This window comes from Zingiber officinale, chromosome 4B, assembly GCF_018446385.1.
Source record: "Zingiber officinale cultivar Zhangliang chromosome 4B, Zo_v1.1, whole genome shotgun sequence".
In the NCBI taxonomy this organism is placed as follows: Eukaryota; Viridiplantae; Streptophyta; class Magnoliopsida; order Zingiberales; family Zingiberaceae; genus Zingiber; species Zingiber officinale.
This window is the reverse complement of record NC_055993.1, coordinates 127,376,884-127,399,832: the sequence shown is the minus strand read 5'-3', so window position 1 is coordinate 127,399,832 and position 22,949 is coordinate 127,376,884. Positions and strand designations below refer to the sequence as shown.

At 36.9% G+C, this 22,949-nt stretch overlaps 2 protein-coding genes and 1 long non-coding RNA gene across 5 annotated transcripts; 2 read left to right on the top strand and 1 right to left on the bottom strand.

The window, feature by feature from the left end:
• Positions 1-286: 286 nt before the first annotated feature.
• LOC121976589 lies at positions 287-10,683 on the top strand. Of its 3 annotated transcripts, XM_042528811.1 has the most exons (8): positions 288-487; positions 1,220-1,333; positions 2,314-2,439; positions 2,558-2,601; positions 3,732-6,791; positions 7,754-7,858; positions 7,963-8,137; positions 10,332-10,683. In XM_042528811.1, the coding sequence occupies exons 3-8, from the start codon at positions 2,326-2,328 to the stop codon at positions 10,524-10,526; spliced, it is 3,693 nt and encodes a 1,230-aa protein (XP_042384745.1). In that variant the 5' UTR covers positions 288-487; positions 1,220-1,333; positions 2,314-2,325; the 3' UTR covers positions 10,527-10,683. The 3 variants fall into 3 exon arrangements, with proteins under 3 accessions (XP_042384746.1, XP_042384745.1, XP_042384747.1); XM_042528812.1 differs by lacking the exon at positions 1,220-1,333 and having other exon boundaries at positions 287-487; XM_042528813.1 differs by lacking the exons at positions 288-487; positions 1,220-1,333 and adding an exon at positions 779-800.
• A 1,108-nt stretch (positions 10,684-11,791) lies between these two features.
• LOC121976588 (protein EARLY-RESPONSIVE TO DEHYDRATION 7, chloroplastic-like) lies at positions 11,792-15,693 on the bottom strand. Its single transcript, XM_042528810.1, has 4 exons — positions 14,587-15,693; positions 14,253-14,419; positions 13,097-13,181; positions 11,792-12,321 (listed from the first exon to the last, which is right to left on the bottom strand). Exons 1-4 carry the CDS (start codon positions 15,561-15,563, stop codon positions 12,132-12,134), a joined length of 1,419 nt encoding a protein of 472 aa, XP_042384744.1. The 5' UTR covers positions 15,564-15,693; the 3' UTR covers positions 11,792-12,131.
• Positions 15,694-19,912: 4,219 nt separating this feature from the next.
• Positions 19,913-22,718, top strand: LOC121976587. Its single transcript, XR_006110661.1, has 5 exons — positions 19,913-20,140; positions 21,292-21,413; positions 21,846-21,925; positions 22,011-22,266; positions 22,463-22,718. It is a non-coding gene; the product is annotated as an uncharacterized LOC121976587 (long non-coding RNA).
• Positions 22,719-22,949: the final 231 nt, after the last annotated feature.

The following is a 22,949-nucleotide window of genomic DNA, read 5'->3' as shown; positions in this document are numbered from 1 at the left end:
ATTAAATTTCTGAATTAACTGAATTAATCGAAACCGATTTTTACTTTTCCTTTGCTAAATTTACTCTTACTACTGATTCTACCCGTAGGTTTACCTCAGATCATTGTCTGTGGTGGGGCCATATAAAGTGGCGTCGACGTAGGTCCAATTGTAACGTAGGTATCATTTGAGTAATAGTAAACGGGTGAGTTTAGTGATACTCGTTCACTGTCATCCCCTGTGTCCCTTTGAAGTTTGTTCCCTTATAATATCCGCTACTATTCGTCTTTTCCGGGAATCGGCGATCGCGGAACTGCGCCTAAATCGCTCGAGAAGAAGGTAAAACTTTTCGTTCTCTTTCGAAGGTCGTTCGTGATCTCTTGATCGCCGAATCAATCGCCGGAAGCGCAGCTTCGGAGGGAGGGAGGGAGGGAGGGAGGGGCGGGGAGTCATCGGAGGATCGGCCCTCGGGAAGGAGAAGTGCGGCCCGTCGGGTTCGCGCTCCGAGGTATCGTCCTCGCTCTCTTTCCTTTGTCATGGTTTTAATATGGGTTATCCTGCCGAGTATTCCGGCTTTCCTCTGCGCTAATTTCGGTGATGCTTTTCCTATGTGCGGTTCGATGATTCCGATTGCTACTGTTCTTAGTAAAGTCGCACAGCCTGTCCGGGGCTGTCTTTGTTTCTCTTTTTCCTTCTTTTTCTCCGTGTTTCCGTCTCTTTCTACGGAGATTGGAGATGGTTTGTGCTCGCCACGCTGCTTTGTTTGCTGGGCGGATGATTGCCGTGAAGTTGTCTATGGATGTCGTCATCGAGTGTGCACCGTAATTATTTCGATCTGCTCACTTATATGCCCTTCTATTGATTGTTTGACGGATGAACCTTCGATCTATTCAGGCGTTTTTTGGGCAATACGATTAGTGGACTGCTTTTGACTATGGTACTAGGGGAAAGGTTGTGTGGTTGACACGATTGATTCTGACGTTCCTTCTCCAAATTGAATCGGAGTTTTGCTTTAAAAAATATTTCTTTTGATTTTTGCATCTAATCTTCTTTTATTTAAAATTTGGAAAGATGAGTGTCTTAGATGCGGTTATAGGCAAATTTCATCTGCACTGGACTGAGGATAAAGATAAAACATTCTTCTTCAAAGTCCTTGTTGTTTCCCTTTTATGTTACATCAAAAGTAGGGAAGGTACTCCGTTTGGAAGATAATTCTTTCCAGTGTAATTTGGTTGTGCAGATTCACATCCTTCTCCTGCAGGCCTGTGTTTTCTGGAAGTACATCGGATCCTAGGTTCTGCCCGATTTATTATTGATCCGTCCATTTGATGTGGGACAATGTGATGGATAAGAGGTCTTCTGAGGACATGATTTCATCTTTTCAAGGATTTCTTTTTTCAAAAAATCTTCACATTGCATGTTATGATTCGTCTTAATTGAATGTTTCTTTTTTTTACTCATTAAAAGCCATCTCAAGTTTTTCACTGTTTGAATTCGTAGTTACATATTGTTAGTGCAATTCATACATTATCAGCCACGTCAAGGATTATTTGCTAACCAACTAATTCCAATCTGCATTCTATCATATTTCACTCTTCAAGAGATTTTGTTCTGGTTATTTCTTCTAACTTGATTGATATGTTAATGTAATATATTATTTCCCTGCTTATTCCTTGTATGTTGTGCTTTAGATTTCATCTAATTGCTCTCCTTATCCTTGTGTGTTGAGCCTTAGATTCATCTAATTGCTCTCCTTAGAATTCATCTGATTGTCTTGATTTATTATTCTCAATTTGAAAGAATTGTCTGTCTACATAGCTGTTGAAATAGTTATGTACAATCATCTCAAACATTCTAGTTTTTTTTTTCATTGTTTCAGAAGGAATATGTGTTAAAGTATTATGTGTTCATTGAACATTTAGGTTTGATAATCTATTGTGCATGCATTCATTGGAATTTTTCAAAAACAATGTATTTTTTTCGATTTGTGGTTCTTGAAGACACGTCTCATTAGTGCCTTTCACAGATATGTTCCAATGAGCTTGTCTATCTTTCTATTGGATGAATCTTTATGTACTTCCAGTGTTTTATTTAATAGGAAAGATATATTAGGCCAATGAATTAAAATGGAAATCCAACACTATTTTTTGCTGGATATTGTGCTTAAAAAAGCAATAAAGGATTATAAGGTGGTATATTTCCTTTTTCTTCAACGAAAAGATATGCTACTTAGATGCTCCTTTTCTTGCTTCATTTGCGAGTGAATTTCAAAACTGTCATATGGTCCATGTATTTTGTCACTGTGCATTGATTTATTAATTTTTACATATATAGGCATAGCTGGCAATGCCTAATGGACATGGGAGGAGAAATAGTGTTATTGAAAAGTTTGCATATGGGAGAAATACTACATTATCAAGGAGATTAGTAGATCGGATCAATAGCCACACGTGTCCAAAAGTAAATGACTTTTTTCATGGAATACGGAAGCTGATTATCTGAAAGCATGTGCTCATGTAGTAAATTTCTGCTAATGTATAAATACTTTTTCTACTAATGTATAAATACTTTTCTCCAGGATCTTCAACCACTTGGACTTGCCCCATCGGGTTCTGAACTAAGGTAGTCTTTTTTTTCTTATTTATTTTTGACCAGCTTAGCAATTTTCAAGATGTAGTCATTACAATTTTGCAGTTAGCTTTTTGTTTTTATTTGTTCTTTCTAAAATTTCTCTCAGAAGTTCTTTGCCATTTTATTCTCCCAAATTTCAGATGTCCTTTGCAATATTAATAATATTATTTATTTTATCCTCTGGGTTAGGGTGTAGGATGTAGGCTGATGTCTAGTAATAGTGGCTAAAGAGAATTCTGATACTTTGCATTTACTTCATGCTAATATATAAACTGGCAGCATGGTTGGATATACTGGAGCATGTAACTAACTATCATTCTTAAGCGGAACTGACATTGATTTTTTTGCTAGAATTCGTTTTCAGATACATACATAATTGAATTTTTTTCTTCTTTCAGGTGTCTCTTTTCTCTCCTCTCCTCTTCTCTGAACTCCTCTCCCCTTTTCCCTCTCTTTGCTTCTTCCTACTTTCCATTTTCCCATTTTTCCTCTTCTTCTACATTCCTCTTGTCTAACTCATGATATACCGGTTCGACATTAACTGTGGAAACAATGGCTTCATAGACAATGGTAGCAAAAAAAAGGTGGAATCCGCCACCCTAGCGACCCCACATGGTCGGCCACAATGGCTCAATTCTTCTGCAGTAACCAAGTGGAAAACAGAGATAAATTTTTTGACTGATTGCGCTTCCAGCTGAACATTGTGGCTAACTGAGTCCTTGAGTTTGAGAGGGCCTTTCCAGAATATACTTAAATTGGTGTTTGGCAGTCGTACAACAATATTATCTTTGACAAGGAGCTTTTTCTAGGAAGGAATTACTTGATTTTTGTGACTCTATCATTTTTGTTTTTCATTTTTGTACCACTGCTTACTTTTGGTTCATTGCAGTTAAAATGGTATGTGCTACTCTCTTGAGCAAAATAAGGTGCATACACGGTCTAGCTAACTTACTTGATGGAGAACTTGTGTTGTGTTTTCTCAAATATCTTGAATGATTGTGCCTGCACTAGTCTATGTTCGACTGTTCTGTTTTTATTTTTTATTTATATTTATCGGGTTTATTTATTTATTTGCATTTTCTCCTATTCCATAATGCGATCTATCTTTTGTTATTTGTTAGGGTTCCTTTATACACAGTCCTCTTTGTCAGTACTGATGCGTTCAGGAAGGCATCAAATTTTCCTTCCTTTTTGACAGACACTACTGTTCACAGAAAACTTGATTTAGCTTCCCCCTCTAATATGGATGGCCACAGGCCATCATCTCCAAGACTGTTAATAGTTGATCTTCAGGCTGCAAATACAGAATTTTCAAGGTCTATTTCCTCTTGCATTTCCAGTGAAGCAAGTAGTTCAGGCCTAAGCACGAAGAACTTGTCCAGTTCTCTAACCAGTTCAAGTACTCTTTCTTGCCGCTTTACATCGGGTAACTCTTCCACTTCAATATGTGATAACACAAATGAAGTTGGTTCAGACTTCATGGTTAATGACTTTCCAAAGGTGGATAAGAGAGTTAAAAGAAATTCAAGAAGAAAAGGCAAAAAGAAGGGGAAGCAGTATAAACGAGTTGCATCTAGGAAGGTTTCAATCGAGTCAAGTGTTCAATGCAATGGAAACATTTATAGTGCTTCTGCTTCTGAAACATCCACCCCTAGTTCTATTTATTCTTCAAAGAAACATCTCTCAGATAATAATTTGTCGGATGAGGCCACACCACATAATTTATTGGGAAGTGGCATTATTCTAGATAAGGATAATAATGAGTTTGTAATCTGTCCCAATTTGTCATCATGTACATCATACAGCCCTGAGATGGATGATACTGAAATAGTACCTTCACCTGAAAGATTTGCGGGTGACGAAATAGGTTGCGACACCACCACTTCTCTTAATTCATCCTGTATAACTGATGATGCAGAAGCAGTACTTCCTTTTACCTCTGATGGGAGCACAAGAGAAGATCATTGTAAAGAAAACAACATTCGTGATGGTAATCCCTCAAGCATTCCAATTAGTAAAACTTTGAAATGTTGGAATAGTGACATCGATGAGAACTCAAGTGATGATGCTTTAATGCAATTACCTTTGAAAGAGGAACTTAGACCAAGTTCTTCAGAGAGCAAAATAGTTTCACCTTTTGAAGAGATTGCTTGTGGCACCTTGACTGACAATACAACTGCAGGTTTATGTGATTTGGATGCAGGTTTATGTGATTTGGATGCTGAAATATCAAAAGATTGTTATAGAAATGACACATATTTGCCCAATGACGATCTTGATACTTGTAACTGTACTGAAAGAGCTGATTGCAGCAACCAGGCTGGCTGTAGCAATGGCTTCCATGTAGTTGTATCGGGGAGACGAGGTAGAAGAGCTAGAAGAGCTATCAATAATAGTGGTTTGAATGGAGGTAATAGATCTATTGATGCAAATATACATAATCATGGGGGCAAAGATAACTATTGCTCTATGTGGCAGAAGGTTCAGAAGTTTGAAAAGGGCTGTTCTAAGCCTAATAGTGTCAATGTTTTGTCTCCACACAAAGATATATCAACAAAGGATAATAGGATGAAAACAAAAGGCAACAAATTCATTGGGCCAAGGCAACAACAAAGTGGACTAACCTACAAATACCCTTGTTCAGATGCAAATTCTACAATAGAGGGAACCCAAGTTGTTTCTAGAGGGTCTAAGACAGCTAAAATTCTTCCAAAGTCCACAGTTGGAAATTCTGGTAATGGTGTAAAAAGCAAATCTACTTCAATTGTCAAACATGCAAAGCATAGTCATTGGAGTGGACCTTACACTGCTAGAACCGACTCACCCAATGTCCAAAAGCATCATTTCCAGCCAAAAGAAGGCCCACAGAAGGCACCACTTGTACATCTTAACAACCAAAATAATTCAGAAGTAAAGTCACCACGTAATAAATTTTCTGGAAGAAGTTTATCTAACTTGACAGATAGTGATCTGCCAGAAATAGAGAAGGAAATGCAGTTTCGCATGGAGGAGGAAAAAGAGTCAGAAAATGTATGTGATGGAGTGTTTCATAGTGAATTCAGCTATATTCCGACCACATCAAATCAGTTTAGTGTAGGGCACATTCAAGCTAGTTCTGGAAGTGATACCAAATTGTTCTCCAGGGACACACTAGGTCCCTCCAATGCAAGTACTGAAGGCCAAGAATTCGGAAAGCTTGATTTTGGTGGTCACAAAGAATCAAACAATTTGAGCACCATTAGAACTCCAATGCAGAAGTGGGTCCCAGTGGGGAGGAGAGATTCATCTGTTTCAGATGCGGGCACTTTAGACTGCATAAAGATTTTGGTCAACAATAAGGAACTTCATCACCCTGAAGTTGTTGAAATGGATGATTTAGTACCAAATAGTTCACCATCATTGGGTAAGGCTATAGAGTTCTCATATCCTAGAGCTACTGAATCGACTAACAACTTGAATTGCAACCATCATTCAACTGAAGTTCTTGATTCATTTGCTGGGATTGATTGTCAAACACCTGAGATGAAAGACAAGAAATTTCTTGGATCTGAAACTGATTTAGAAAAGATAATAATAGCTGTCAATGATGCCTGTAAATTGCAAACTGCAGTAGAAGACACTCAACTAATGACTGGTAGTATGGTCGCTGACTTTGAAAATTTTCTTTTTTCTGCTTCACCGGTTATTAGACAATCAGAACCTGGCAGAACTTGCAATAGTTGTAAGAAAGAACAACGGATATCTGGTTCTTTATGCTGGCACCATTTTTCTGACATCTCCTTAGAGAAGATTTGGCAGTGGTATGAAGAACCTGGTTGCTTTGGGTTGGAAGTGAAAGCACATGAAAATTGCAATTCTAGAAGGCTGCAAAATAGTGATGTGGAATTTACAACCTATTTTGTGCCTTATCTCTCTGCTGTGCAACTATTTACTATGTCTATGGGTAGCATAAATCGTGATCTAAATTCTCAAGTGGATAACACAGAGAATTCTTCTCATTCTTTTGGTTCTCTTCCAATATTTTCCATGTTACTGCCAAAACCATGTGACAATGCAGATATATCCTTGTCAGAGTTGTCATCCTCTGAAGATTTCTCTGATAAAATTCAGGATCAGGAGGAACTCATATTTGAATATTTTGAATCTGACCAACCTCCTAGGCGTCAGCCATTATTTGAGAAGTTAGTGATGTTCTTGGTTTTTTTCTCACTTAGCTGATCAATCTTATTATAAATCTTTTCTGCTTTTAGAAAAGCTTCCTGCAACTATTTCTCCTTGCAATAACACCCTGGAAACTATGAAGCCGGATTCCAATCATCATGCGACTGGTTAAAATATTATGCTTCAAAATTTGTCAAATTACAACCCTAACTTTACAAAAATACTGTATTTGAACTAGGTGTGACATTGTTTTGGAATTGCATGAATCTAATTTTGGTGAAGAATCTTGTTTCTCAAGGTGACCATTTTCGTCATCTTTCCAAAAGATGCTTGAACATTAAATCATTGAATCTGACCAGGATTTGTTTAACTTCATCTGGGTTTGTATATAGGCATGACTTTATACTCGTCAACAAAATGCACCATGTATAATTTAAGAATGACTGAAAGTAGTGGTTGTTATGTTCAGTTAATCTATAGAACATTTACTTGCTGCAAAGCTGCGTTTGGATAACTGATTGATAAATCATCTGTCCTCTAGTTTTATACCATTTTAGGTTGTCTATGGTCTGTTTTGTAACTATTCCATTAATTCCATGGGAGGGTGTCAGTTTGTTGTTTACTATTGCAGGACATGTTTGAAATGGATATATGGTTATTTTCAACCTGAAATTTCGTAGGCATGATTGATAAGTAATATGTTTATTATGATGTAATTATGCGAAAACTGTATCAGGACAGATTATTGAATACAGGAAGACATTGACCCATGGATATTAACATAATGCCATAAACTAACAGATATACATTCTTTTTGTGGATCTAACTATAATTATCATACATTTCCATATTCATAAATATGCAGTTGGCTCTGTAGGAGATACTGTTTAGTTACTCCCTAATTTTAGTCTTCAAGCGCATGTGCTATATTTAATATTTGCATGATTCTTTTTCCTGAGGCTCTTTCTTTAACTTAACACAGGATCAAAGAATTGGTGACTCTGGGTAAGTTATCTGATAGACGCGTATTTGGAGATCCATTAAAGCTGGAATCTACTAAGCTGCAAGATCTTCATCCTGCTTCTTGGTTTGTCCGAAACAATTATTTTTATATACTTTAACTAGATTTACCAAAGTTTGTGAAATTTTATTCAGGTTAGTATTAATCTGAAGATGCCCTTTTCTTTTCAGGTACTCTGTTGCATGGTACCCTATATATCGTATACCTGAAGCAAATTTTCGTGCTTCTTTTTTAACTTATCACTCGCTTGGAAATTTTGTTTGTCGAAGTAATCCAGAATGTGTTTCTGATGCTTCTAATACTCTGATTTCTCCAGTTGTAGGTCTCCAGACATATAATGATAAGGTACATCTGGTCTTGTTTATATTTTGACCTTGTACTTGTGCAAGATTTCTCTTGTTGATTTAGAAATGAGAACCTGACTTTCTTTTAGATGTCCTCTAGAGTGTTATGCCATTAGTTTGAATTGCTTCATGATTAACCTTCCAAAGCACAGTTTTGACCTACCTTTTCTTAAAGTAGAGCTATTCAAGGAGATTGTCACACACTACTAGGGTCGATCCATCGAATGATAGACTTCACGTGGTGCACGTGATCTGAAGTATTGCTAGACCAAAAAAAAAACATCACTGGTTGACATATGCCAATCAAGAAATAGATCAGCCATGATTATCTAGCTGGATCAGCTCAATAAACATTCTGAAACTAAAAAAAAAGAAACTAGGAAAATAAGGGCATATGAGCAGAATAATACAAGGCTAAATGAATATAGGTAAAATAAGGTTCAATAAACATGGAGGTTTGCAAATAATGCATCATAAAGACCAAATAAATGTTAAAAGGGAAATATGATCTACTGCAACAATCCTCTCAGCATGGTATACACAAATGAAGTGCAATAACAGAAGATACCACATGAGAAAATTTGGTCAAGGTGGTAAGAGGCTGAATTTAAAAGCCTAATTGAATACCGTCAATGCGGGGTGTCATGTCTACCCTTAATCCAAGTGCTTAATTTTAGGCATACAAAAGAGGACCAAGTATAACATTAAAGTGAACAATGTAGCTACCACGATGCCAACCTTGTGAGACTTCTTGGGCAAAACCTGATGCAGCAGGTAATCACCTGTCCAGAAGTTTCTATTGCTCCTAAACCCACTTTTCTTTACTTGCATTCAGTGAGTGAACCTATTGAAATAAAGCATGTTATGATGTCAAGGTACTCAAAGTTTAAGCTATATTTTTTTATTTATTATCAATGTAGCATGGGTTCTAGACTTTTGATGCCGCCAAATAATGCCATACAACAGAGTTATCATTGTGTTAAATTGTCAGTAAACAATACAGATGTGGCACTATATATCTTTTTGGAAATTAATGGAAGACAATAGGATATGCTGGTTAGGTCCGGTCCCTTGTTAACCAAGTACTCAGGTTTGTTATAAAATGGATTAGGTTTGCCTTCCAGTAAAGTCTGGATCCAGTTGGATTAAACTCAGACATGATTCTTGTCAACAGATATATCAAATTAAATTGAGTGCTCATTGTACTTGACATGTGGGATCTTGCATCCTCTGTCCTATACTCATCTATTTCTAGATAATTGTATTTTTACCTGACTAGTTCCAGTACCGTGTAAGCACAGAAGTATACCTAATTATCACAGAAGTATGGTATACTCCAATTTAAATAGCAGTTTCCTATCCTTAATGGCTAATTCATTGATACCCTACATTGCTTTTTTCTTGGGGCATTTTTCTGAAATGATGTGGCACATCCCTGTCCCATTTCTTGTTAAATTTTTCTGTTCCTATTGCCATGGCAATTTTGGCAGGTCGAAATGGCCAATATGACCCACCCATGAATCTTCTTCGTCAGGGGAACCATCAACATATTTGACTGAAGCATACTCTTAAATTGTGCACATTCCCCTTGTCCTCACATACCATCCTTCTTAATCTCCTGTTCTTAACATTATCTACATAGGTTCTGGCAATGTCTTGTTATGGAGGTGAAGTTGTCATACAACGACTCAGATTGACAGAAATGTCAACTAGGGTCCTTGCAACTCCATTAGGTATGATCCTTTTGAAGTGATGGGTAGTTGTAACCATTGGCTCAGTGATCATCTCAATGTCCTTGATCAGTATTGTATTTCTTTGCTGCTAAACATCCCATGTTTGATGATCAATTTCATCATCGAAAACCAATGTTCAACACCAGTTTCTGGAGCCCACCTGTGCAAATTTCTTCTCTCATTTGGAGATGTTCATTTCTATTCTCCGGTTTTTAACATAATTCATCCACTGCTTTTTGGCAAATGCCTTAATAGCTAGTCAGGTTGGCAAAATTCAGAACTGTGAATATAGCTGTCTTCTTTTTGGTCATTATCCGATAGCATTTCATCATCATTGTTTAACGTTGTTCTGAACAATCTTATGCTGGATCACATTTGTGCGAAAATATCTTATCTCTCTCACTTATCTTGGCTTATTGTCTTACAAATCTCTTCTAACTGGCCATGCATGGTTCAATGCAGGGAGAGAATTGGTTTCAACCAAGGGACATGGGCCCAAATTTTAGGTCTGAGTTCAATATCTCAGGATTGATAAAAGAGAGATTGAGGACACTGAAGAAAACTGCATCCGTGATGTCTAAGACTGCAGTAGCAAAAGGCAATAATAGATCTGTGAACCAGCACCCAGACTACGATTTTTTCGTATCACGGAGTTGATAGAGGGTCAAGGTAGTAGTCTTTGATAGTCCTGCAACAACGGTAGAGAAAGTTAACACATGTTTTCTTTTGTAAGTTTTTCTTCCTTCATCCAACTTGGGCAGGTTCTTGGCTTGCTTTTGTTCTTCAGTCTTCGGTAAGAATTGCATTTTAGTTATGTGCTTATTGCAGCCTTGTCACTCGGTTTGATTAGTAGATGTTGCATTATGCTCTGGTTCTAAACGCTTTTAACTGTTACTGCCATTCCTAAAACAGATTATGGATTTGTTTGAACTTGCTGATCCTTCGTTTGAAAAAACCACATGATACTATATTTGATAGGCTATCTCAGGAAATAGGGTGTGTAAGGAACTAGGATAATCATCAGCCTGGTATGGTCAAATTATACTAAATATAGAAATTTGTGACTCTCATGATCTAGTTCGGGTCTCGGATGGAAAAGTTAGCTAGATAAGTTCCGGTTCGAAGGATTTTGTTTCAAAATGCAAGTATGGCTAATGAGAACTAGGTAAGCCTTCAACATGTTAAGGTGGCAATAGTAAGTTGATCCTTAGAAATTGTCCAGATCAGTTGGCAAGCCCAACCAACTTGGTCTGTGTTAACCCATCTATCTTGATCGACTTGATTAGCAACCATCCTTCTCGTCTTAACTGCCCATCTGTTTGTCCCAAGGGCAGAGTGTTATAGTTAGGTCATAGATGAAAGATCTAGGGTTCAAGATTTAATAACTTTATATTATGGGAAAAAAAAATCCTTACTGAATAGTTGATCTGAGAATATTGATTGTCAAAATAAATCTCTATATGTACTTTCTCAATTTAGTTGGTAGGACATTCATCTAAGTATTCGCGGTTCGATCCTAGATATAATGTATTTGTATGAATTTTTTTTCCAAATGAGAGACACAATAAAAGGATGTTGAATTTCTAGACAAATCGTTGCATGCACTTCTTGATTTATTCTGATGGCTGATGAAAAATTTTTGTGAAACCGAACTGATCACATCCAGAGATAGTTAATAAGACTAATTAAGATTATTATTATTTTTATTTTATTCTAACATTCAATGAAAAACTTCGGTGGGAACTGATTGCTTCAAATTCAACTTAATTATTTTTTTAACTGCCCATCTGCACAAACATTAGTGATCAATTCGTCAAAATTGGTTGATCAACCAAATCTGTCCAACCCAATAGTTATTGTAAAGGTTAGCGGGTCAATATATATGCTTTCAAAAAATAAATTTAAAAACATGAATTCTGAAATAATAATAAAAAAGAATCATAGTTTCAATTAATATTTCAAGTTCATTTTTCCGGCTAAATGCACCATACTAGACAACAATATCATACAAGTGATTCTTGTCCTAGCACATGCATGCGATACCTAAATCTCGTTGTAACATATACATGTGACACATAAATCTTGGTTTTGGTAGTTAATATCGACACACGCAAAAGGCCCAAAAACGAAACAACAAATAAAATAGAACACGACCATCACCAACACAAAACCAGCTCGTCAAACCATGGCCAAGAAAGTGAACATCTCGAAAGCGCCATTGCAGGACATTTTCATACCGAATGAAACATGACAGCTCTCTCGTCATTTACCCTTGCTCGTTCTCGCTTCGTTTGCAGCGGCCTTGAGGCCAGACTTGGCTAGCGTTGATGGCTTCATGACGCTCTTAGGATTAAGTGCCTTCCGGATTTTGAAGACTGCCCATGCGGTTCCTAAAGCATGCCCTGCAGCTCCAAGGCCGTCATGTGTGATTTCAGCTGCTTGATCACCATATCTAAAATACCAAGATTCGATAGATAATGAATGACCAAGTAAACTTACAAGAGTCTATCAAAAATGTGTCAAGAACCAAAGGACATGTCGGTGTAGGCAACTTTGATGTTAAAGATGTTTCATACTCATTAGTTCCGCATTGACAAACATCCAAAGAGTGTGTCCTCTTAAATGACTAATCATTTTGGACTGAAATGTGCTCATGATGTGTAGGCAATATAACAGTAGACATGTTGGGGTTAGTAAAATGAAGTTATATAGTGTCGTAACTCATGGTATTAGTAAAATGAAATTGATTCATAACAAGTTTTTCAGTCTACTTGAATTTATCCTAATGGCATGGAAATGAAGTCAACTCGTAATACATTTTTTGGTCCACTTGAATCTAGTATTAACAATGTTTCAGTGACAATAAATGCCGGTCTCCAACTTTCAAAAAGAAAAACACATTAACAATGTTAATAAGATGAAGTGATATGTAAATGGTTTTCTAGTCTACTTGGATTTATCCTACTAACTTGGGCATGCTCAACATATGGTATCAATTTATGTATCCAACACCTCTTTTTTCTTCAAGTTCGTACATTCAGAGTACTAGAATGGCCTAAGATACAGTTGACAAACTCATGCTATGGTAAACTAACAGCAAACTGTGTATCAAAAGAAACTCTACATCCCTAAATCTTAACACAAGGAACAAAAAGACAGATGATAAGATATCTAAGTGAAATTGAAAGTTAAGAAAGCTAACCAATGATTAATATATAAGCTGATACCTGTGTGACACAAGTCCAGTTGTCACAACTGAAGATGTTTGCCAAACATTGCTGCCGGCCAATTCCACAGCATCACAAATTTTCCCTATCGACATATAAATACCAGGACAATACGAGTTAATTTGGTTGGCATAAACAGAGAATTGAGCCATGAGGAAGCCTATAACCTTTGAAGTTAGGCCTTAGTAGTGGACGATTGACAAGACATTATAAACTTGTAAGCATTATTATGCGTAATTGGTGTGATAAAATCAAAGAACCACTACAAAATTTACCGTTTTAATAGTTGACCGCATGTTAAAAATCTTATCCATCATATAGACTGTCTTGTTTCAGTGGTATTTGTGCTAGTAATGTAAAAGAAACCTTCTGCCACAATAAAATCTAATTGTACTACTGCACCTTATCATAGTGCAGTATCTGAGAATTTGATTAAGTGGAAGATAGACCAGGTAATATATAAAAGATTGTTGTTTAGCATTCCTGTTATACTTTGTCCGAAGGGAAAAAGAAACAATGCATTAGACGATCCTATGGAAACAGTTCTCACAAAATCCAGTGGAAATTGGGAAGGCTCACAAATAGAAAAAAACTTATCAGTTAACAAAAAATCACACTCTAGAATTCTTGTGTTAGGAAGACTCAGAGTGAGTCATGGCTAGATGACACTGGAAGAAATCAATCAAATATTCTTCTACAAATCAACACACTAAAGACTGCTAACTTGTTATCAAACCTCATACTGGTGTCAGTTGATATATCATGGCTAGATTGGCAATTTACTGTGACATACTCGTATAGCATAGAAGTAACCTACGATTAAAAAAAAAACTAATCCGATAATCTTGTATTGCTAAGGTAAATGGACATTGCATCCAATTTTCTTGGATGGTAATACTAGCAACCACATTGTGTGCTACAATAAGGGTACACATTCTTTTTTGACAAGAAGATCCGTGTAAAAGAAACAAAGAACATTGATGGAAAAAATGACGATCCAAATGAATACAATATGCTAATCAAGCTAAGAAACAAAACAGCAGCAAGCAACAATTATTAGTTCTAACTATGAGCTGTTTAACATGCTACAGGTTAAATCATTAAACTGAGCTAGAAAATCAAGCAAGCAAATAGAGAAGTAAAAATAGAATCATACCAAAACCATCTAGAGATGCAAGGACGACTTCCCCGGGCAAAAGTCCAAAGAACTTCTTGCCTACTTTTGAATTTACAACAGAGCTCGTGACGAAACCAGAAACCTTCACAACTCCAGAGAGAACTCCAGTAGCAACTTTCTCTGACATTTTTGTGACCCTCTTCGCCCTGGAGGAAGATAGACACATCAGTAAGTGTTTGAGGCCAGGTAAAACACCGTTGCACAATGAAATGAAATGTGGTTAATGGAGTGTGATTTGGTGAGAATCAATTAGAAGAGGTATATTATCGTAAGTTTCCCCCTAAAATAGCAGAAATGAAACAGCAAGCTTAACCTTTTCATCCTCTTCAAGGCGTCTTTGCTGATCTCTGCGGGTTTTGAACCTGGTTCTATTCTTCTCTTCAGAAGATTCTCTCCCCACTTGAGCCGATCAACCGTAACGTCCCCGCACCACAATATGCCCTTGATGAGCTGCGTGGAACCCTTGGCGATCATATTCGCGACCGAGCTGCTATACTCCTCCACGTTCGGCGCGACGGTCGTCCAGTACGCCGCTGATCGCTCCTCCAACATCTGCTTCTTCGGCCCCATCCCCTCCTCCGGCGTCACTTCCTTGGTCACCGACCCATCCAGCACCTCTGCCGAAGGCAGATCCCTGCCCTTGACTTCAATCCTTTGCACGGAAAAGCTACTGTAGGCCTGGAGGTGGCGGTCGAGCTCCTCGAGGAGGCCCTCCTGACCCTTGGCAACGAAGGTGAGGCCATAATTAAGCAGATCACAGCCGCTGCCGTCGTCTTGGTCTCCGACGGAGGTCGGGGGGACGCGGAGGGAGAAGAAGTAGTGGGAGTCGTCGAGCTTGACGGTGGCCTCATCGCGAGCGAGGGGCCACTGGACGAGGCCGTCGCCGACGCGGGCGAGGACGGCGAGGTCGTTGTCGCCCTGGCGGAGGCGGGCGAGGGAGAAGTCACCGGCAGCGAGTTCGACGCTGCGGTGGGGGTCGATGAGGTGGAGGAGCGCGCCGGGGATGCGGATGATGGTTTCCTCGACGGGAGGCGGAAGGAGAGTCTGCTTGTCGTCGTCGACGCCATCGCCGTGGGAGGTATCGGGGAAGAGGTTCTCGACGAGATCGGACATGTCGAGCGAAGGGTAGAGGGAAGGGGCGGAGGGGGGAGGGGAGGGAGTGGGACTGGAAGGGGAGTCGAGGGAGGGATAGAGGGAGTGTTTGGAGGAGGAGGGGAAAGGGGAGTGGATTTGGGGATTGGAGTCGTCAGTGATTTTAGGGTAAAGCGGCGACGGCTTCTGGGAATCCATGGCGGCCTTGGGGCGTTTGGGAGAAGGTGGGTGGCAATAAAAGCAGCGGCGGAGACTTTGCAGAGAAGGCAAGTAGATGGGGATACGCGTTGAGACAGCGTCGAGAAGCTGGTCGAGAGGGATGGCACGGAAGAGCGGCGATTTGTATAAATTTTATAAGGCCTAACCGACATGGATTTTAGTTTTTTCTCTCTCTCTCTTTATTTTTGCTATTGGACTTAAATTATGCCATTTTTATTAGGAAAAAATATCATTAATTATTTAAATTTTCGAAAGTGCGCTGCTCTTTTAAAAAATATCCGATTGTATAAATGGCTAAAATTGATTAAAACAAAAAGGGGTAAAAGTCAGGAGGATAATTGTCACAAGTCACAAGAGTTTTCATTTATGGTCAAATTTTTTTTTTTAAATTATATATTTTTTATATTGTTATAACTGCTACACAATCTGTTACATAATATTATAATATAATATTAATTAAAAATAAATTATATATATTATAACAATTATAATTTTTATCGACCATAATTGATAAGTGTTATTAGTAATGTTTATATTGTAATTTATAATTGGTGCAATATAATATTATTAGTATTACTTATTTATTTATTTTTAATTAATATCTCATGTACGCTGAAGTAAGGATGCTAATTTCATCTAAATTTGATGGAAAATTCGATATCTTATCCGAATGGAAGAGGATATGGAGGGACTATTAATGGTATGGAGACAGAGGATATAGAATCCGACTTGAACCTGACCCATTGTCATCCCTATGCTGAAGTGATCCATATGATTCCACACATATTTTTAATTAATCATCAAAATAAATCAAAAAAATATTTATAACCACTAATCTATTATTTTAAGATTAATCGTTCGTTAAAAAATATCAGTTAATTCATAAAAATAATATTAGTGTTAATTAGAATGGAACTAGGTATGCTGTAGCAAGTACAACGGTTATGATAACGAAGAAAAAATAAGGATTATTTTAAAAATATACTAAAATGGGAAAGAGATGTTATTTTGATAATAAATAAAAAAAATGATGCTCTGTTATTAATCTATAAAAAGATTTTCTACGGTTGGTCCGTTCGCTCTTGTTTTCGAGCAGCGCAGGCTGTGGAAATCGAGCAGAAAAATGAGGACTCGAGAAGCGAAGATCTCAGCGCATCTCCAGTCCAAAATTTTTAAAGAGATTTGTAAAATAAAAAGATTGAAGAAGCCAGATTTGCATTTTATATTTTGAAGAAAAATCATTAATTTTGCATGTAATTCTCATGTTCAAAATTTTTTTTTTTCCATTTTCGACATGTAAAATATTACTTATTTCAACTCCCTAATGTAAATATTAATACCTAAATTGTCTCTCAAATTTTTTAGGTACAAAAAGTTCAAAATTGAATACAAAAAGTCTAAAAATGAGTATAATTCTTCTTAAAGTCAGTATTTTATATTAAAAATCGAGTATATTTTTTATCAAAATTGTCCTTTCCGTTTTAAAAAAAAAGAGACTTTGTTAATTTGTCTTTTTATTCAGTCATCAACACGTATCTCATCTTCTTTTTCATAGGAAAATGTTCACCCGATCGAAAGAGTGTGAGACAAGAAAAAACTGACAAGTACATTGAAATATTTTTTTTAAACAAAATATGAGAATAATAGAAAATAATAGGATGATGGATAAAATATGGATACTCAAAACTCAGATGAATACAAGGATAGATATGAAAGTTAAATAACTGATAGATATAGGATAGATACGAATATAGATATAATAAATAAGGATACGAACAAAAAATATAAAAATTTATTTAAATCTTAAATATTGTCATTGTTGACTTTTAGAATATTGATGTAGCATCATCATTGGAATTAAAAAAATCTTTCGTAGAACTCTAAGGACATCTTCAATTGTTAAAGCTCTAAATAAATTTCTTTTATAATTTCAATATATCATGTCAATATTCTAAAACCTAATTAAAACATCACAATGGTTAAAGTTTAAAATGAATTTTTTTTATGATATAATTCATAATATATAGTTGCATGACTCCATGTATATATATCAATTTAATAAAAAAAAATTTAAATTTTTATTACTGCTCTTGAAGTAAACTTCAAATCTCATATCTACAATGATTTAAATTTTTTTATTTAACTTTTTTATTTTAAAAACCTCTCGTAAATATGCTCTAATCAAGATGCCCTCGGAAGGCAGCGCACCCGAATACAACAACATGGAACTCAGAGCCATGGGAGCAGCTTTGGATGAAGTGTTGCAGTTCTAGGCGCTGCCTCTGAAGTAATTCTTAATTCACAGGTTTTATTTTACTCTTTTCTTCCTATCATAACAGTAAGCTTTACTAAATACCAAATTTATTTTAAATTTTACATTTTACTTAAAAATATATATATATACAACTATTCTATCCATTTTATTTTTAAAAATAATATCTTTCTAAATTTTAAAAATAAAATATATTCATTAAATATTAAAATATTATTTAATTTAAGATAGATATAAAAGAACAAATTGAATAATATTAGATAGAAAGAGAAAAAATAATAATAAGAAAGAGAAAAAAATAATAAATTATAAAAATAAAATAAATTATAAAAAGTTGATATATTATACAGTGAAAATGAATATTTAAATTTAATAAAATTAATTTTTCTATCTTTAATTTTAAATAGAGAATCTGGTACGTATACTGGAACAGCTTATATTGTTGCAGCCTTTTCGCATTGTAATGGGAGTATTCTTAGGAGGGGCTTAAGTCTACTTCGAGCATGAGATTTTATGCTTCTACTCCACTTTCAAACAGTATTGGTGCCAACGATAATAGGAGCTTGGGACTAGAGTACATTGCCTCAAAGTTATTGACAGAAAGTGTGGATACAAACTGAATTGATGCAGGAGAAAAAAGGGCTTTGCAGAGGTTCAAAGACTCATGAAGAGCTCTAATATGACTAAACTTACTGGTTTATAGTTTTGAAATATGATGGTGTTTGTACAACCAGTTTAGTACTCAAACTGGGCCAGATCGTTTGCTGGTTTCAAGTTTGCAATGAGTAGGAAGTGTAAATTTATCATCTATCAACCTGTGTAAACTTAGAAATTTAATGCATTTATAAATTTAACACTATTTTCTTCTTAGAGCTTGCGGTGCCAATGCAATTCATCAATCAATCTCCCCTTCACATTTGCTTTTTATAGAAGGCCCAATGGAGATCTCAAAGGAGCAGATGAAGACTGTTTAAATTGTCATCCGATGAAGTTGGCAGCCATGAATACATTGACAGTTCTTCTTCATCGTCCATTCCTCTATTCTATGGGTGAAGATAAATAAATATTGTTTCTCTATTCAATCTGTGTTTGTTTCTTATCCTCAGTCAAACTGTGTATCCTGGAGAATTCCTTTGGCTGTGTTTTTGTCGCTGTAAACAATCTTCTCTTACTTCTATTTGTTTTCCTATTGCACATTTAGGATTCCCTTTAGTACATATAACCATTCATTCTGAATCCATTTTCAAAAAAACTTAAAAGCTAGTCAGTCAATATATTGATCAGCAATGTATTAAATTGCTAATTCATCACAATTCAAGCGAGTGAAACATACAAATGATTCAAGAAACCAAACTATGTTCCGATGAACAACATTTTCATACTGCTATTGCCGCAACAATTTCAATAAACAAACAGTTTCAACTCCAAAGACATCAGATTGCATCGATCAAACACTTGAAAAGACATAAAACTCCATATAACATTTTGTCAAGCATGGATATCACAAGTATAATGTAGGATGAGACTAGTTTGCAACCAATTTCTAGAAGAAATAATTACATTTTTCTCATGGGAATTTTATCAAATAACACAAGTATATTGTAGGATGAAACTAGTTCAAGTTTGCAACCAACTTTCCTCATGGGAATTTTATCAAACAAGTGAAATGCAAATTCAAAAGTATCTATGATGAAGGAAAACTAAGATGAGACCTGAGGAGATGGAGGCTTCTTCAAGGAGCAAGAAGATTTGAACGCCTCGATCTGCGCCTGGCACTTGACGTAATCGCCCTTGTTTTCCTCCAAGCACTTCTTCAGCGCCTCCACATCGCAAGGAGACGGCCTCTTGGAATCGCTTGAGAGCTTGTCATCCCTGCTGCGATCCATATCGGCCGTCCTCCATCAACTCCCTTTGTGTTCTTATACGACGAAAGTCGGGTCGGATTTAACCAGGTGATCCGCGATTCCCGCTAATAATAAGTTATTATTAGTCGGTTCAGTTTTGTCAGTGGGGATTTAGTCGGGTTCGGATTTATAGATAACCCGTATCGTGTATCCGAAATCTATTAGGGTTTAGAAAAACGAACACGGTGCTTCTCCGGTTCCCCTTCCCTCTCCGCTGCCGTCTACTCCTCCGCTTTCCTCCGACAGCGCCTCCTCCCTCCGTTTGCATCAACGTCGAGCCGACCAGTTTACAAGGCCTACAACCTCTGGTGAAGCTCGTAGTACGTGCATCCCCTCATCCTCTCTTCTGCGTGCGTCTAAGATCATAGGAGGAAGGAGAGGTGTGTTTTCTAACCTAGTTTACATGATACAAACTACAAAGTCGTTTTTTTGGTGTTCTCCTATTTATACTGCCGCTCACATCTCCTCTTCGTCTTCCTCGAGAATACTCCGATGATCGCCGCTTTTCTAAGTTTTCCATCGAAGTTTTCTCTCACCTCCTTCCTATCACCTAGATTCTCCATTCGGCGGCGCACTTATTATCTGTGTGCTGATCTCCCGGTTCTGCGTCGACCAGTCGTCGCCTGCGTCCGCTTCGTATCGATCGATCCGTCAGCGTTACCAGTTGTCTGGGTTCGGACACGTTGAGGTTCTGGTAGATAATGGCCAGATTCGTCAGCGTTAACAGTCGTCGTATATCTGAAATCTATTAGGGTTTAGAAACACGAATACAGGGAGTTTCTCCGGTTCTACCGCTCCCTCTGCCGCCGTCTACTCCTTGTCATTCCTCCTACAGCACCTCCCTCTATTGGCAAAAACGTCGTGTCGACCAGTTTCCAGGGCCGTCCAACCGCTGGTGAAGCTTGTAGTAGGTGCATCTCCTCATCCTCATCTCTGTGCGCAGCTCCTGCAGCCTAACGCTGAAACGTCTAAGATCATAGGAGGGAGGACGGAGGAGGCGTGTTTTCTAACTACATAATTTGATAATACAAAGTCCATGTGATAAAAGATTCATAAACAAACTAAAAAGCATCATCAGCTTGTTCTATACTGGGGCGATGGTGTCTTCTAGTGGTTCTCACCTTCAAGCTTGTATTTGGTGCGGTCTGGATTGGCCTGTATACTTTTATTTGTTTAGACTATATTACTGCCTCGCTAACTATTATTTCTGTGTTTTTGTAAGGTAATTTTCCCTCTCATTGAATCTTAGATAGACATTTTTCCTTCTATTGAACAAAAAAAAATGTGGTGTTGTTTAATACTTATCTATTTCTTTTGTTTAATTCATAATATCATTGTTACCTAAAATGATAATGCTTCACTATTCAAATCAATATAACTAAGGTAGGTTTGAGTAGGGGCTATCGTTGCTTGTGCTTAATTATGTTTTTCCTTTACAATCCCTAATTGGTGTACTAACAGACAAATCAGGCTCTTTATTTGGATAATTAAGATGCTACTGTCTAATACAGTGATGCCATAATCTGAGCAGGTCCTGACACATTATCGAGGGACTAAGAAGGGTCTTTGAGTTTATAAGAAAATAGGATGGGTACCGAACCAAAAGCCAACAAGACACCTAAAGTGGTGAAACTTGACAAAGCACTGAAATTGGTAATGCATTTCGATATTGCCTTTGTTTATCATTAGGTTTATTTCTTAAGTTGTGATGCTTTGTCAATATTCAGTTTATTGTTAGTTGTTAAAATATTAGTGTGATATTTTGAGGCATGGACCAAGCTCTGAAGACTAATAAATGAGATATAGGATCTTGAAAAATAATGTATATCCACATATTTTAATAACCATCTGCAAACATATCTCTATTCTGTTGTGATAAGTAAAAATATTGAACTCCATGATTCCATTAATTGCCTACTTGTTTCCCTTGTTACATTCTGGTTTGCATGTGAGCATATCACTCACACGACCTTTGTTTTTTTTTATATTATTCTTTTTCTTGTCTTTTGGATTATTAAAAATTGAGAAAGCTTAATCTAGAACTATGGGAAACCATATAGATTCTAACGGAGATGTGGATTTCAGGCTGAAACATGGGTTAATAATATGACCACATCAGCAGGCCATGAACAGAGCGAAGTAGAATTTGAGGGTCGACCTTCAAGGTGCCTTGAATGTTGCACAGTTATGCTTATTATTTGTCGGACACTATGTCAGTATGAGACTTGGTTGATTAATATGCTTGTGTAGATTGGGTCTGGGAGCTAAACTCGCACCAAAAGCTAAAGTAGCAGTTTCAGTCGATCAAGCAGAGAGGAGATTGCTTGGGAAGTTAAACTCTAAGAAGAAATTGTCTTCGGAAAATGTAGAGAACAATACCTCAGTTAAAGAGAATGTGTCCAGTGAGGAGGATGAACCGGAGAGCAGAACAAGAGCTTTTGTCAAAAAAAGATCGATACCACTTCCAGCAACTTTACAGTCTACCAAGAAGAGAAGATGACGCATGGTAACTCCTCATCTAGTCACTCATCCATTTCGGATCCTTTTGGAGATTTGCACTTGATGTTAGGCTATTTGTTGCTTTTGTTGTTTGATCGAATGTGGTGTCATTCTCCTAAAAGTATGTCATTTTTATGCACTTATCGTTCTTGTTGCTTTCATTTACTGATTTGAGTTCGCATTCTATGCTTTGTATTTTGCAGTTTGGAGACCAACTAATGGGGAAAAAACGAGTAAAAACTTCCTACTGTGTCATCTTGCAAGCTTGCAGAGGTACCGCCGTGGCATGGGCATAATTTGTGTGTAAAGTTTTTTTGCACTTTATTTATCTTAAAACAAATGATTAATCAGGTCTAACGTCGAATCTGGGGCGAAACTTTGTTTATCTTAAGAAGTTTAGGGTTGTTGCACACTGATCTATAATATTCTGTGATTGCTTTCGCAAATTTGTTTGGTAAATTGGAGTTGCTAATGGATTGTCCGCTTAAGTGGAGGAATAAGACGAATGGGATCAAATTCACTTAATGGGGATGGTTAAATATAATTCCTTCAAAGGTCACGGCCTCTCTGCAGCTATTTATTTTTTATGCTTAATCTATGATCAAATACTTAGATTGGATCAAAGTTCCTTTCCAATCATTGTACATAAATGCCTTGCTTATGTTACATATTTTATGAAAATGCTGTTTA